The following is a 15,413-nucleotide window of genomic DNA, read 5'->3' on the forward strand; positions in this document are numbered from 1 at the left end:
AATCGATTGTTAAATAACTTTGCATCACTTAATATTTACGACAGTAAAAGTAATATATATACTAATCACTATCGCTTTGATAAGAGCTCTCACTTTCGTTATCTTGGTTCTGTACTTCAATTACTTTCTCTTCATCTTTACCATTTTGCAAAACATTCTTGATTTCTTCTTCATCAATAAAGTATTGTCTTGGGCCAATTAATCCCCTTTCAACCAATTGGATTCTGGGTATCAATCTAGGTAATATAATATCAAAAATTCTATCATTGTTCAAAATTTCATCAATATATTCATCCATGTAAATAATTTTGAAAAATATTGGTTGTTTAAATTCGTTAAACTCTGGATTTTTTGATTTGATTTTTAGCTTTCTATAATCTTTAAGATATTGATCAAATATCTTATATATTTGTTCCAGTTCATAAACTAATCTGATATATAGTAATGTCACGCATGTGAGATATTTGAATTCATTAAAGTCAAGTTGATTTAAGTACACTTTAATAACCTCTGGCAGTGGTTCAATTTCTAGCAATCTCAATAGTACTTGTAAAAAAGGTGATGGTCTTCCAATTGAATCAACTCCAGATACATATTTTACATGTTCAATAATTATAGGTAATATAGTTGATTCATTTGTCAAGAACAAATATTGTTTATAAAATAATGAGTCTTGTATACGATGTCGTATAATGGGTTCCACCAAATTTGATTTATTCAAAACATTTCTCTTGTCGTGATAATTTGCTTGCTTCTTATGATGAACATATGATGATGAAGTATCATGTCTTGACATGATTTTGAATCATTGGGAACGAAGAATGAAATGGATGTGAATAACGCAGATTTATCAGGTCGATGTAGCGTTGTAGCAAAGTTTGGTCGATTTGGTAGCAGTTTGCATGTTACATAATTCTTAAAATTATCACAAGTTGACGTAAGGACACACAACAGATAAAAAATAAAAATTGGAATGTGAAACATTCATATTCTATTTCTTATCTCGACCATTAATTCAATTGTAATTGCTCATTTAATACATAACTTAACAAACATCAAATTACACAGCATATCAATTGATAAACAACACTAAACATGTCTTTTAAATTTCCATCATTTGACTTAAAATCAATTCAAGATTCCTTACCAACAGTTGATCAATTTAAGGAAACTTTTTCAAAAGTAACACCATCAAATGCAACTATAGATCAATTCAAAGAATCTATACAACTCACAACTGCAAAAATAAATGATCAATTAAAACAAGTACAAAATTTAGCAACTACAAATAATAATAATATTGAAGTTAGTGAATTACCTCAAGATTATTTACAATTAGAAATTAATTGTGATTTATTATTAAAATTGTATACTGATTTAATTACCTTTACCAATGATACTTATAATAATGTTAGTTATGATTATCCACCAGGTAATTATACTATCAATAAAATAAAAGATGCTCATGTTGGAGATTTAATTACTTCAAAATTTAATCAATTGAAAAATGTTTCATCACCTCAAGAATTAGAAAAAGTATTATTAGGAACTAATGAAGAACCTAAAGCTGATATAACAATTCAACCAACATCACCAGATTTACCAAAGACTTTATTTGGACATTTAAGTGAAATATTATCTAAACATTCACAAGATTTAACTAAACAATCAACTCAATCAGATGAAGTAAATTCAAGTAAACTTTCATTTATATTAATGCAAATTTCTTCAACTTATCATGAAATTGGATCATCAAGATTAGAACAAGATCAAAAAATATTACAAAATTTAAATCATGAATTAGTTGATATATTAAATAAACAATTTATAAAAGTTAATGAATTAAGAAAAAAAGTATATTTAACAAGATCACAATTTGATCAATTAAGATTTAAATATGAAACTTCTGATCCAGAAAATGAAGAATTAATTTCAAAAGAAGATGAATTAGTTGGTGCAACTGAATTAGCTGTAATTGAAATGAAAAAAATACTTAATCCATCAAAAAATATTAATTTATTAAAAGTTTTAGTACAAGCTCAAAAGGAATATTATGAATTTGGTGCTAAAAAATTAAGTGATTTATTAACAAATTTAGATAAAGTATCAAAAGAAGTTGAAAAAGAAGATGATGAATAATTGAGAAAATATAAAAAATATATATATTAAAATTTGAAATTATTCACTTCAATTTTATTCTTATTTCTTCTCTCTATTACCTTCGTATTGAGGTAATTGCATAACAGTTACTTTTTTAAAATTTTCATCTTTATCTTCAAATACTTTTCTAACTGTTGCTCTTGATGGATAATACTTAAACATTAATATAGCATAAATACCAAAACCAATTCCACCTGCTATTAATAATTGATTAGTTGGAACAGCATTAAACGCAATTGGATTTCGTATTGACATTTTATTGAAGTTTGGGTGCAAAATTATACTAATTTGATTAAGTGTAAAATAATTAAAAAAGACAACTGAATAATATATGAAGAAAAAAGACTAAGAAGACTATTTGATTTTATAGTTCTTAGAATGAGTAGAAGGGGGTTTAACTGTTGGATCATGCTTCTTGAAAATTATGATATTGATTAATGTTGCATGAATTTGCACAAGTGATAAACGGGTTTGATTTTGTTCCAATGAGTAATCCAATATAATTAGTTGAGTATACTGTAAAATAGTCTCTCAAGTATAAATTGTAAAGCTGGCTGTAGGTGTTTGATAATTTATTGTCGTTGTCTTATATGGAGTCTAACTTTGTCAAGTTGGTTGCAAAATGACTTTAAATTTCAATTTCTACACTTCGCACAAAATTTGAACTAATTATACAATTGATGTTTAACACACATACATCAATCATTCTTATATCATCCACTTAAACTCATACAATATACACTAACTCATACAATGTCTTCATCCACAGAAGTAGATGAAAAAAAATCACAAATATTACAACAAGAATATAATCGATATCAAAATTTAATTCAAGAATTAGAATCTCAATCACAAACAATTCAACAACAAATTCAAGAACACATAATAGTAGATCATACATTAACTTCAATATCACCAGAAAATCGTAAAAATAGAAAATGTTTTAAAATGATTGGAGGTGTTTTAATTGAAAAAACCATAGATGAAGTTTTAATTATATTAAATGATGAATTAAAAAAATTACAATTACAAAGAACAAATATTGATAAAGAATTAAAAATTAATAAAGATAAATTAGAGAATTGGATTAAACTGAAAAAAGTTAAGATAGTGAAGAATTGAAATAAATTAAACATAAATATTTAAGGGTATTAATACTTTAATTGATCATGTTGACCTCCTGGGAATCAACTTACCAAAGATTTCATCAAACAGCGATACTTTGAGCATAACTAGTTCTTGCTTCAGTATTTCTACCAGAATCCCTATTAATAGCTTCCCATTTTGGTTCATCTTTAAATAATCTAACAGCTTTTATAGATTTTAATTCATTAGTTAAAGTAAATCTATGATAAATACCAGCTGGTAAAATTAATAAATCAAATTTATTTAATTTTGTTCTTATCCATTTATCATTTGGATCTCTTACATCAAAATATCCTTCTCCATCAATTATATATCTAATTTCTTCATCTTCATGATAATGTTCTTTATAAAATGTTGTCATTTTTGAATTATATGCATCTAAATCATTATTAAAAGATTTTAAATTTAAATCAATTTCATCCCTATTCTTGTAGTCTCTTTCTTTTGCTAATTTATCTAGTTCTTCTTGTGATGTTATTTTTTTATATATAACTCCAATTGATGATAATTTTTCAAATGATACAGGAATACCTGAATTATGTGATTCGGTGAAATCTTCAGGAGTATCGTTGTTATCGTGATAGTATACTTCAACCATTTTGAGGAAATTATGTTAATTAAGTTGGTTAGATTTGTAGATATAGATGTTGATGTAAGTGATTCAGATTAATATCTGGAGACCACAAGGTCTATTAATTGCAAAATCCAAAACTTGGTAGCATATGCTTACCAAAATTAGAAAGTGTGGATTCAAGAAATTAAGAAAGTTTAATACCAAACAACAATAGGAGCTTATTAATTGTAATTAGTCCCTATTGATCAAAAAATAAGTGAGACATTAAATTTAGTTAGCATTCATATTAATTTTACTTCGAAATAGAAGTCTCCAAGTTTCAAACAAAATATATTTGAAATTGAATCACGTGACTGCGGGTATTATCTGCCGAATTTATTTGATGTAATAAGTAAATTACCTACAATACTTTTCAAATTTGCAACAACCATTTCCTAAAATACTTAACCTATGAATAACCCGTGATATGTCTTATCAAAACAATCAGCGACAGAATGGTGGTAGGGTTCAAAAACCATCTTATACACCAAGATTCAATCATCAACAACAAAATCAAAATGATGACTACTCCAACAATCAACAAAATAATAATAATGGTAACAATAGGTATCAAACATATCATAACAACATAGATCAACAATTAGCAAGTCAAGAAAAAAAACAAGCATATAGAAGAGTAACAGATTATGGAAATAATATGACAAGATGGTATATTGAAAAATCATTAGGAATAAACACTGGTTCTCAACAACAAATTGGTAAAATTAGACCAGAAAGTTCATATTTAATTGATTTATTACCATCATTAGCATATTCATCAAGTTTTAATAAAAATAGAAAAAATAATAAAAATAATTTAGGTATATTAGATTTAGAAACAAAATTTGTTCATTTATCATCAAATAAAGTAAAACATTCAATAAATACTGTTAAATGGACTCCTGAAGGTCGAAGATTATTAGTTGCTTCACATTCCGGTGAATTTACTTTATGGAATGGTATGACTTTTAATTTTGAAACTATTATGCAAGCTCATGAAAATCCTATATTAAGTTTAAAATATTCAAATAATGATGATTGGTTATTAAGTGGTGATCAAAATGGTATTATAAAATATTGGCAACCTAATTTTAATAATGTAAATAATATAAATGCTCATTCTAATGGTATAAGAGATATTGCTTTTTCACCAAATGATTCTAAATTTTTAACATGTGGTGATGATTCCATGATAAAAATATGGAATTTTAATAATGGGAAAGAAGAAAGAACTCTAACTGGTCATAATTGGGAAGTTAAAAGTGCTGATTGGCATAAAGAATTAGGATTAATTGTAAGTGGTTCAAAAGATAATTTAATAAAATTATGGGATCCAAGAGTTTCACAATGTATTACAACATTGCATGGTTTTAAACATACTGTAAATACAACAAGATTTCAACCTGCTGGTACAAAAAGATTATTAGCTTCAGTATCAAGAGATAGATCATGTAGAATATTTGATTTAAATACAATGAAAGATATGTTAATTATAAGAGAATCAGAAACTGATTTATCATGTTGTTCATGGCATCCCATACATGCATCAATGTTAACTACAGCGGCATTCAATGGTTCAATAAATCATTATTTATTAAATTCTTATATCCCCAATTCAAATGAAATTATACCAAAAAAAAATATAAATTCAAATATAACTCAAATTTCTTCAATTGATACAGTTCATAAAATCCCCTATGCACATGAAAAAGCAGTTCATTCATTAGAATATCATCCATTAGGTCATTTAATGTGTTCAGCAGGATCAGATAAAACCGCAAGATTTTGGTCAAGAGGTAGACCAAATGATTCAATGGCTTGGAAAGATGCTGTTTATACTGATGAAAAAATTGGTGCTTGGTATTATACTGTAAATAATAATGTAAATGCAGTAATGGAAGATCCAACAAAAATAGCAGCAGACAACGCTGCAGCACAAAATCAACAACCATTAATGAATAATATTGGAAATATTGAATTAAATTCAAATCCTAATATAAGTATTATTAATAATGGTGGAAATATGAATATACCAGGTATAAATATTCCAGGATTAAGTAATAATAATTTTAATCAACTGAATACACCGCTACCTTCACAACAACAACAATTTCAACAACAACAACAGCAATCTATACCTGGATTAGGTTTATAGCATGGATAATTTGTATATGCATTATAATGATTATTAATGATTTCTACACTTGTAATTTGAAACAGAACTTATATACTTCTATTAATTCTATTAATTCTATCTATATAAATTCTACCAAAAAAGCCAGCTTTTTTAAGTTAAAGTTAACTCCAATGTACCCTATCAAGATCAACTTGATTTAAATAAAATATTTACCCGTCAAAAACTCTCAAGACCAGCTTGAAAAGTTAACCTATTTATTATATTTTTGTTTCCATTCATTATAATTTTTAAAATAATCATCACCATAATTTTTCATATAACTCTCCTTAAACTCATAAAGTAAATCAAAATACCAATCATTATCATTTTTATCATCATCTTTAAGTTCAGTTATTTCAAAAGAATTACTATTTTCTTCTTCTTCACAACCATTAATCAAACAAACATAACCATTAATTTTACCATTATAATTCTCAATTTCATTGGTGGTGATAGGTTGATAAACTTTCATATAATAATCAATTCTTTTTTTAAAATCTTTTAAAGCTTTTGTTTTATCATTTTCAAAACAATAATCTAAATTATTTAATTTTCCATTTAATATATTATATTCTAATAAATTTTGATTTTCACATTTTATATCAAATATTATTATTTTAGTGTTTGTAGTAGTTGAATGAATTTTATTAATTAATTTATTTCTTCTTTCAATTGTTGTATTTGTTGCATCAAAAAATCCAATATTAATTTCATTGTTTGATAAATCTTCAATTAAATTATTTATACAAATAAATGCATATTCTTCTCTTTTAGTTAAATTTTCTTTATTTTCAGGATTAAAAAAATTTGAATTTATTTTTTGAAAATTATTTGATAATCTTCTTATATTTCCTGCATTATATATCTTGGATTTATAGTTTGTTTTTAAATTTATATATGATTGAAATTGTTTACAAATTGTTGATTTACCACTTGCTGGTAATCCAACTAATAATACAACAAGTTTTGAATTAAGATTAATTTGAGTTTCTTCTGATTGTGTTTGTATATTTGATAAATTATTTAATTTTGAATTTAAAATTTTTAAAAATTCTTCATCTTTTGTTTTAGTTTTTGTTAATTTAAAATTATTATTTTGTTTTATAGAACCATTTCTTGATATTATTGGAGTTATTGTAGAAGTATTTGATTGAGTTTGTAAATTTAAATTTTTTATTTCATCAAATATTGAATTTATTGAAGATGATGAATTTTGAGATATTAATTGTTGATTATTATTATTATTATCATTTTTTTGATTTATGGTTGATATTAATTGCATATTTGAATGTAATTTGTCTGAGTTACTATAATTATATTGATTTTGTATTATAGTATCGTCTTCGTATAAGTTAAATATTGACATTCTCTAACTATTTGAGTAAGAACTAGTTATTTCACTGATGAAGAAGAAAGTTGGATAAAAGATGATGAAATTAGTTTTATATTTATTTAATTTGATGTAATTGTTTACAATTAAGTAAAAAAAAAAATGATTCATTTTTTATAAAGAGTAAAGAGATAAAATTAATTAATCCGAAGATGACACAAAATCTACTGTACTATTGAATTATTTATTATAATCAGATGGTCTAACGGGAAGTTGTTTTACGTTCATCCATTTTGAAGGTAAAATAATAAAGATAAGATGATAAGCAAACATATGACAAGTTAAGATCACATGAATGAAGTGAAGAAGTAGAGTACCTAAGAAATACAAGAGAAATGGTCTTTTGAATATGGATTGAACAATTCCATTTTAATTTAATGTTAAAAAAAAAATAATTGTTGAAAATTTGTACTTCAACTCCTTAAATTCAACGCCTTTATTAAATTTTAGAAATCTCAACAAAAATATGTATATATGTAACTTAGGCTAAGTAAGTAGTGAAATTATCTTTATAGTGTAGTTAATACTAAGAATTATTAGTTCATTCTTGTATATAGGTTACTCACTTCTCTTTGGTAGTTTTTTTACTGATAAGAGAAATTAAATATTAGAGTGAATTTTAAATTTTATAACCACGTTTCAGATTCATAAGTTCTGAAATAGAGTACTTAAAAGAGAGAATAATTTATTCTTAACTTCTTTTCTTATTATCTAACAACACATATTTTAGTTTTTAATCAAATCTTACAATCTCTATATCCTTGATTGGTTTGTCTTAATTACTTAGATCTTTGATAATGAAGTATGATAAGGCTATTTTATTATTGTGCAATTGTATAGATTTAATTTCCCATTTAGTGTAATTATTATTTCGGATTAATTATTTTTGATTACACAATTAATTAATGTTTCGGTTGTATGGAGATTGATTATACTACATAAAAGAATATGAAAGAATTATAAATAATGAATAGGATATACGGAACTATTGATGAATATTGAGTAATCTCTTAATTATCTAATTGCAATATGATTCAATCCAAAATTTGATTGCTTTTAAAAAGATAAGTTTCATCCATTAATCCATAGGTATGAAATATAAAAAGTTCATATGAAAATTGTTACCTTGGTCAGAAGATTAGATGATGTTTGAAATTTGGTACATTTGAATGATGATGAAATGGTTAGACTCATATTATCGTGTATTGATTTTAAGCAAATAGTTCAACATTTACCAACGTTTGACTTTGTAGTAGATGTTTCACAGTAGATAGGTTAGGCAATAGAATTGAGCATTTGTTCATGAGAGACTTTGAGAATTGAAGTTGATCATGGGGAAGAAATCACCAGGGTTTATTTATTAAAGAAAGGTGTATTGGTTCATCGTTTATTAATAAAACAATAAATAGCGTTAATTAATAATACAACAAATATCGATATCGTTGATGACATAGGCTTGACGAATCGATTGTTGTGCTACGTTCTTCAAGGGAAGCAGATCAAAACTATTTTATATATATCATTCGAACAACCATAATATCCTTCAAAAACTCCATTAAAAACTCCTTGGTAAAGCTGTAATGTTACTGTTCCCATATTTCTGAATAAAACGATTATTCGTAGTATTGACTTTTGGAAACAGATTTTTCACCTGAAGTTTCATTTTGAAAAATTGAAAACAAACTTAATCAAAGCTATTCAAAGAATAACTTTTTAGCATCAACTATCTTATCCACACAAAAATTCCCCTATTTATTAACCATATAACTTTTATCTAAAATATCTTTTGCTTCATTAATTTTTTGACTCAAATAAATACTACCATTTTTATCAGGATGATTTACACCCATTAATTTTCTATATCTTGATCTAATTAAATTTCTATTTAAATTTAATATATCATCACCTTCAATTCCTAAAATAAATAAAGCTTCTTGTTCAGTCATTGTCGAATTAAAATTTTTATTTGGATATTTCAGTTTCAAGAATTGATAATGTTTATAATTTGGATCTGATTTTTTAATCCATTTTGATGATGAGTCGTCGGGATTCATTAATTTTATATTATTTAATGTTGCTATCATTTGTGGTGTTAAATGAAGATATTGTCTATATGCTTGAATTGTTGCCTTTGTTGTTAATGCTAAAACTGTAACTCCAATACCTAGTATTATTGGTAATACCATGATTTTCGATATAAAAGACTTGATGAAATGCGATGAATTATGGAATAAGTATTAACGTCTTTTGATTTGAGAAATAGTTGCAAGTTTAGTAAACTTTTCTCCTTTGGAATCTCCTTTTCTCTGCTTGAATATGTTTTGGTTTAAATAGTTGTTATATGATGAATTCATACATCTCTAGTTAGTTGAGTTTACAAATGTAAATCGAAATTGTTGCCAAATTCGCAGTCGTAAAATTAATGCAAATTTAAATTCTTTTGTTAAATACTTCTCATAAAAAGACCCTGGATTTTGGTACAGATAGACACTGCAGATAGACATTGAACAGGTAAGACTAATGATTAATGATAGAAGTTACATGGGGTTGTCCTTTGAACTAGAATGCTTATGAACTGAGGTGGATTTATTTCATGGTTAAAAACTAATCATGTGTGTAGATCAACATAATGATCAAAGTTGTGATTTGACCTGATTAGATTCCTCCAGATATGTCTTAGTCTCCTTGTTTTTAATCTATTGTTCTAAAACTCAATTTCCATAATTCACTGGTATTGGAATGATGAAGTTAGAGGAGGTTTAGATGATTTATACAAAGTGTAAATACAATTATACCTTTGATTCACATACAATGTGAAATTGACCGGAAATACGTACGAAAGAGGTGATTGACATTCTTATTATTACTCATTCAAAATCCAAAACCCAAGTTTTGTTGAATGTTGTTCATGGTGACATGTTGAAACAAATCTTCATGAACAAAATAATGAAAAGAGGGGAAGCGGTAATGACACAAAATCTGTTTGACTTTTCGCGTCTTTACAGATTTCCGTCACAAATCGTAAATTTATAGAGAGAAAGTTTTAAAGCCGATTTCAAAATTAAGAATAAAATGGTTATGATGCAATAACTTGGATTTGTTTCTATTTCTTGTTTCGATATGGATCACGTTTCTTCGATGTTTTATGCATGCTAGAGACGCTTGCAAATTCATCAAACATAAATTCATTGAATCGATCCGAATATCTGTTGAATAAATCACTTTAATAAATCTCTAAATCGGGACCCTTTCACTACACCAAGTTGTAACTTGTATCAAATATCGATCAAAAGTTGTTGTATACTTTAGTTCACTTCAGTTTCTACAATTTATATTTTCAATTCTTCAATTCAATAAATATTTTGTTGAGTCTATTTAGATAACAATTTTAATTGCGTGTTAAAAAACGAGAGAGATGAGATTAACCTAGTAAATAGAATAAAATATTATATTGAATCAAAAGTCATAATAAATTACATTTCGTATTCACTGCATTTAACAAATATTGACATTTTATTCAAGTCGATACGATAATGAAATCAAATAAGCCTATAATAAGAACTAATTCTACTTCTAATGTTATAAAATCGATGCCAATATTGAACGGAACACTCCTTTACGGAGTTTTTTTTTTCTATACAATCTGCAGTTTTGTAACTCTCTTCAATCAAAATTAAATTTATCAATTTAAAGCAAAATTAAAAATTTTATATATATATTACTTAACATCATATAAGTCAATTGAAACTTCCAATTGTATACTTTATAACATCTTACTATATCAAACTAATCACTAATCAAAAACTATATCAAAAATGTCTCATTCATCATTATCTTGGTTATCAAATTTAAATATTAAACAAACTCCTCATAAATATTTAAGAAGATCTTCAATTATTGGAACAATTGGTCCAAAAACTAATAGTGTTGAAACTTTAGTTAAATTAAGAAAAGCTGGTTTAAATATTGTTAGAATGAATTTTAGTCATGGTACACATGAATATCATCAATCAGTTATTGATAATGCTAAAAAATCAGAAGAAGTTTATAAAGGAAGACCATTAGCTATTGCTTTAGATACTAAAGGTCCAGAAATTAGAACTGGTACTACTATTAATGATGAAGATTATCCAATTCCTGCAAATCATGAAATGATTTTTACAACTGATGATGCATATAAATTAAAGTCAAATGCTGATACTATGTATATTGATTATAAAAATATTACAAAAGTTATTTCACCAGGTAAATTAATTTATGTTGATGATGGTGTTTTATCATTTGAAGTATTAGATGTTTTAGATGATAGTACTTTGAAAGTAAAATCTTTAAATGCTGGTAAAATTTGTTCTCATAAAGGTGTTAATTTACCAGGTACTGATGTTGATTTACCTGCTTTATCACAAAAGGATGTTGATGATATTAATTTCGGTGTTAAAAATGGTATTCATATGATTTTTGCTTCATTTATTAGATCAGCTGATGATATAAAACATATTAGAAAAGTATTAGGAGAAACTGGTAAAGATATTCAAATTATTTCAAAAATTGAAAATGAACAAGGTGTAAATAATTTTGATGAAATTTTACAAGAAACTGATGGTGTTATGGTTGCAAGAGGTGATTTAGGTATTGAAATCCCTGCTCCTCAAGTATTTGTTGTTCAAAAACAATTAATTGCTAAATGTAATTTAGCTGCAAAACCAGTTATATGTGCTACTCAAATGTTAGAATCAATGACTTATAACCCAAGACCAACAAGAGCTGAAGTTTCAGATGTTGGTAATGCTATTTTAGATGGTGCTGATTGTGTTATGTTATCAGGAGAAACAGCAAAGGGTAATTATCCATTTGAAGCTGTTTCAATGATGCATAATACTTGTCTTATTGCTGAAAAAGCTATAGCTTATCCTCAATTATTTAATGAATTAAGATCATTAGCTAAAAAACCAACTCCAACTACTGAAACTTGTGCTGTTGCAGCAGTTTCTGCCACATATGAACAAGATGCAAAAGCTATAGTTGTTTTATCAACATCTGGTCTTTCAGCAAGATTAGTTTCAAAATATAAACCAGATGTTCCAATTTTAATGGTTACAAGAAATGAAAGAAGTGCAAAATATTCTCATTTATATAGAGGTGTTTATCCTTTTGTTTATACAAAAGAAAAATCAGCTAATTGGCAAGAAGATGTTGAAAATAGATTAAGATGGGCAGTTAGTGAAGCTATTGATTTAGGTATTATTTCAAAAGGTGATTCAATTGTTACTGTACAAGGTTGGACTAGAGGTTCAGGTCATTCAAATACTGTTAGAATTGTTCAAGCTTAAAACTTGGGTTTAGAAAATACGTTCCAATAAATAGAATACAATTTTTTAAAAAAGCAAAAATATATAAACAGAAGCTGAGCTTATGTTTGTATACAAATCAATATATTTAATAGAAGAGTAATTCACTCATTTAGACAATAGATATAAACCTCTGTTTCATTGTATAAATTTTTGTACGAGCGTACCACAAACTCGAATTAAATTCGAACTAAATTGAAATGTGCCTTAAAAAAATTAACTTGCGAATTTTCGAATAACCTATCTTATCAACTATACTTCAACCTTCAATGCTTCATCATTCAATTTCCAAAACTGTTTTTCAAACAGTAAAGAGGCAAATTGAACCAATTGCAAGCAAAGTTATACTATCTAAGTCTTATTCAGCATCAGCTGCTCCTCCTCCACCACCACCTCAACCACCACATCATGAACAATCACATTTGCATACACCACCACCACCTCCTCCACCTCCACCAAAAGCTAATCCAGACTTAGATACAACACATTTTGGTTATAAAACAGTAAATAAATCAGAAAAAGAAAACCTCGTAGGAGGAGTATTTTCATCAGTTGCTTCAAATTATGATGTTATGAATGATGTTATGTCAATGGGAGTACATAGATTATGGAAACAACATTTTATAAATAGATTAGATGCAGGTATGAGACCTAGTTCTACTGAACCTTTAGAATTTTTAGATGTTGCTGGAGGAACAGGAGATATTGCATTTGGATTATTAGATCATGCGGAACAAAAATTTGGAGATATTCAAAGTAAAATGACTATAGCTGATATAAATCCTGATATGTTAAGAGAAGGTGAAAAAAGATATAAACAAACTAAATGGAGTAAAGAAAATCCTTCAAGAGTTGAATTTTTAGTTCAAAATGGTGAAATTATGGATAAAATTCCAGATAATTCAAAAGATATATATACTATTGCTTTTGGAATTAGAAATTTTACAAATATTCAAGAAGGTTTAAATACAGCTTATAGAGTTTTAAAACCAGGTGGTATATTTGCATGTTTAGAATTTTCAAAAGTTGAAAATCCAATATTAGATTATGGTTATCAATTATATCTGTTTAGTTTATTACCTTTAATGGGTCAATTAATTGCTAATGATAGAGAATCTTATCAATATTTAGTTGAAAGTATTCAAAATTTTCCAAATCAAGAAAATTTTAAAAATATGATTGAAAAAGCTGGATTTTATGTTCCTGAACCTGGTTATGAAAATTTAACATTTGGTGTAGCTAGTATTCATATTGGTATAAAGCTTTAGATAGTACTTCTTTTGTATATATTTATAATTAATAAAAGTGTAGAAAACATGGATAAATTCTGAGTCAATGTTTCTTGATCTTTTGCAACTTTTTTATAACCAAATAATATTTTTTTTTCATGAAATGTATATTGATTAACACCAACTTATTTGAACAACAATGTCTATAATAACGCCTGAGATACAAGTACTACTAGATCCAATAGTAGCAACCTTAAAACGACATCAAATCCAAGATGATAAAGAAATGGCATTAACTATATCTCAATTATTGATGAAAGTAATAGCAGTTGCAAGATGGTCAAATATTAATGATTTAATTAAAATTATAAGAAAAGTAGGAGTTATACTAGATAAAGCTTATCCAAAAAATGTAATACCTGGAAATATAGTAAGAAGAGTTTTAGCTTTAATTCGTGATGAAATTGAAACTACAAATGAAGAAAATCAAACAACCACTAATACAAATTTAAATTATACAAATATACCAATGATGAGTTCAATGTTTAGTTTATTAACTACAAATACAGATAATGAATCAACAAATATCCCATCATCACAATCAACTAAAAAACAAACAAGTGAATTAAGAAGTATATTAATTCAAGGTATAAAAGATTTAGTTGATGAAATATCAACAGTAAATGAAAATTTAGAAACAATGAGTATGGATTTAATACATGATAATGAAATATTATTAACACCAACTCCAACATCAGATACAGTTTTACATTTTTTATTAAAAGCAAGATCAAAAAGAAAATTTACTGTATTAGTTACTGAAAATTATCCAAATAATTTAAAACAAGCACAAAATTTTGCAAAAAAATTAGCTGAAAATAATATTGAAACTATTTTAATTCCAGATACAACTACTTATGCTGTTATGTCAAGAGTTGGGAAAGTCATATTGGGTACTAATGCCGTATTTTTAAATGGGGGATGTTTATCATCAAGTGGAGTTGCAAGTGTTGTTGAATGTGCAAAAGAACATAAAACTCCTGTTTTTGCAGTAGCTGGATTATATAAATTATCACCATTATATCCATTTACAAGAAATGATTTGATTGAAGTTGGTAATTCAGGAAAAGTTTTGAATTATAATGAACATGAATTGGTTGATAATGTTGAAGTTGTAATGAATCCTTTAGATGATTATATACCGCCTGAACATATCGATATTTTTATTACTAATGTAGGTGGTTTTGCTCCTTCTTTTATTTATAGAATCGTTTTGGATAATTATAAAACAGAGGATAATAATCTAGAATAACAAACCAATCATAAACATGATACATTATACAAACAATAC

At 26.2% G+C, this 15,413-nt stretch overlaps 11 protein-coding genes across 11 annotated transcripts; 6 read left to right on the forward strand and 5 right to left on the reverse strand. All coding sequences in view use genetic code 12, as the record gives it.

Annotated features, from left to right (window-relative positions):
• Window positions 1–61: 61 nt before the first annotated feature.
• On the reverse strand, window positions 62–796 carry FGR16 (U4/U6-U5 snRNP complex subunit; the record flags this gene model as incomplete). Its single annotated transcript, XM_051756569.1, has 1 exon — window positions 62–796. The coding sequence occupies one exon, from the start codon at window positions 794–796 to the stop codon at window positions 62–64; it is 735 nt and encodes a 244-aa protein (XP_051615618.1).
• Window positions 797–1,095: 299 nt separating this feature from the next.
• Window positions 1,096–2,139, forward strand: KGF55_001942 (uncharacterized protein; the record flags this gene model as incomplete). Its single annotated transcript, XM_051756570.1, has 1 exon — window positions 1,096–2,139. The coding sequence occupies one exon, from the start codon at window positions 1,096–1,098 to the stop codon at window positions 2,137–2,139; it is 1,044 nt and encodes a 347-aa protein (XP_051615619.1).
• Window positions 2,140–2,199: 60 nt separating this feature from the next.
• On the reverse strand, window positions 2,200–2,415 carry KGF55_001943 (uncharacterized protein; the record flags this gene model as incomplete). The annotated part of the gene is made up of 1 exon (XM_051756571.1): window positions 2,200–2,415. One exon carries the CDS (start codon window positions 2,413–2,415, stop codon window positions 2,200–2,202), a length of 216 nt encoding a protein of 71 aa, XP_051615620.1.
• Window positions 2,416–2,913: 498 nt separating this feature from the next.
• Window positions 2,914–3,282, forward strand: KGF55_001944 (tubulin-binding prefolding complex subunit; the record flags this gene model as incomplete). Its single annotated transcript, XM_051756572.1, has 1 exon — window positions 2,914–3,282. One exon carries the CDS (start codon window positions 2,914–2,916, stop codon window positions 3,280–3,282), a length of 369 nt encoding a protein of 122 aa, XP_051615621.1.
• Window positions 3,283–3,367: 85 nt separating this feature from the next.
• Window positions 3,368–3,904, reverse strand: KGF55_001945 (acireductone dioxygenase (Ni2+-requiring); the record flags this gene model as incomplete). The annotated part of the gene is made up of 1 exon (XM_051756573.1): window positions 3,368–3,904. One exon carries the CDS (start codon window positions 3,902–3,904, stop codon window positions 3,368–3,370), a length of 537 nt encoding a protein of 178 aa, XP_051615622.1.
• A 442-nt stretch (window positions 3,905–4,346) lies between these two features.
• KGF55_001946 (cleavage polyadenylation factor subunit) lies at window positions 4,347–6,074 on the forward strand (the record flags this gene model as incomplete). The annotated part of the gene is made up of 1 exon (XM_051756574.1): window positions 4,347–6,074. The coding sequence occupies one exon, from the start codon at window positions 4,347–4,349 to the stop codon at window positions 6,072–6,074; it is 1,728 nt and encodes a 575-aa protein (XP_051615623.1).
• Window positions 6,075–6,306: 232 nt separating this feature from the next.
• On the reverse strand, window positions 6,307–7,377 carry KGF55_001947 (6-phosphofructo-2-kinase; the record flags this gene model as incomplete). Its single annotated transcript, XM_051756576.1, has 1 exon — window positions 6,307–7,377. One exon carries the CDS (start codon window positions 7,375–7,377, stop codon window positions 6,307–6,309), a length of 1,071 nt encoding a protein of 356 aa, XP_051615624.1.
• Window positions 7,378–9,233: 1,856 nt separating this feature from the next.
• Window positions 9,234–9,671, reverse strand: MDJ2 (Mdj2p; the record flags this gene model as incomplete). The annotated part of the gene is made up of 1 exon (XM_051756577.1): window positions 9,234–9,671. One exon carries the CDS (start codon window positions 9,669–9,671, stop codon window positions 9,234–9,236), a length of 438 nt encoding a protein of 145 aa, XP_051615625.1.
• A 1,629-nt stretch (window positions 9,672–11,300) lies between these two features.
• CDC19 (pyruvate kinase) lies at window positions 11,301–12,815 on the forward strand (the record flags this gene model as incomplete). The annotated part of the gene is made up of 1 exon (XM_051756578.1): window positions 11,301–12,815. One exon carries the CDS (start codon window positions 11,301–11,303, stop codon window positions 12,813–12,815), a length of 1,515 nt encoding a protein of 504 aa, XP_051615626.1.
• A 287-nt stretch (window positions 12,816–13,102) lies between these two features.
• COQ5 (2-hexaprenyl-6-methoxy-1,4-benzoquinone methyltransferase) lies at window positions 13,103–14,101 on the forward strand (the record flags this gene model as incomplete). The annotated part of the gene is made up of 1 exon (XM_051756579.1): window positions 13,103–14,101. The coding sequence occupies one exon, from the start codon at window positions 13,103–13,105 to the stop codon at window positions 14,099–14,101; it is 999 nt and encodes a 332-aa protein (XP_051615627.1).
• Window positions 14,102–14,261: 160 nt separating this feature from the next.
• GCD7 (translation initiation factor eIF2B subunit beta) lies at window positions 14,262–15,374 on the forward strand (the record flags this gene model as incomplete). Its single annotated transcript, XM_051756580.1, has 1 exon — window positions 14,262–15,374. The coding sequence occupies one exon, from the start codon at window positions 14,262–14,264 to the stop codon at window positions 15,372–15,374; it is 1,113 nt and encodes a 370-aa protein (XP_051615628.1).
• Between the last annotated feature and the right edge of the window lie 39 nt (window positions 15,375–15,413).

This window comes from Candida pseudojiufengensis (assembly GCF_024610245.1).
Source record: "Candida pseudojiufengensis strain CBS 10847 chromosome Unknown scaffold8, whole genome shotgun sequence".
Classification (NCBI taxonomy): domain Eukaryota; kingdom Fungi; phylum Ascomycota; class Pichiomycetes; order Serinales; family Debaryomycetaceae; genus Lodderomyces; species Lodderomyces pseudojiufengensis.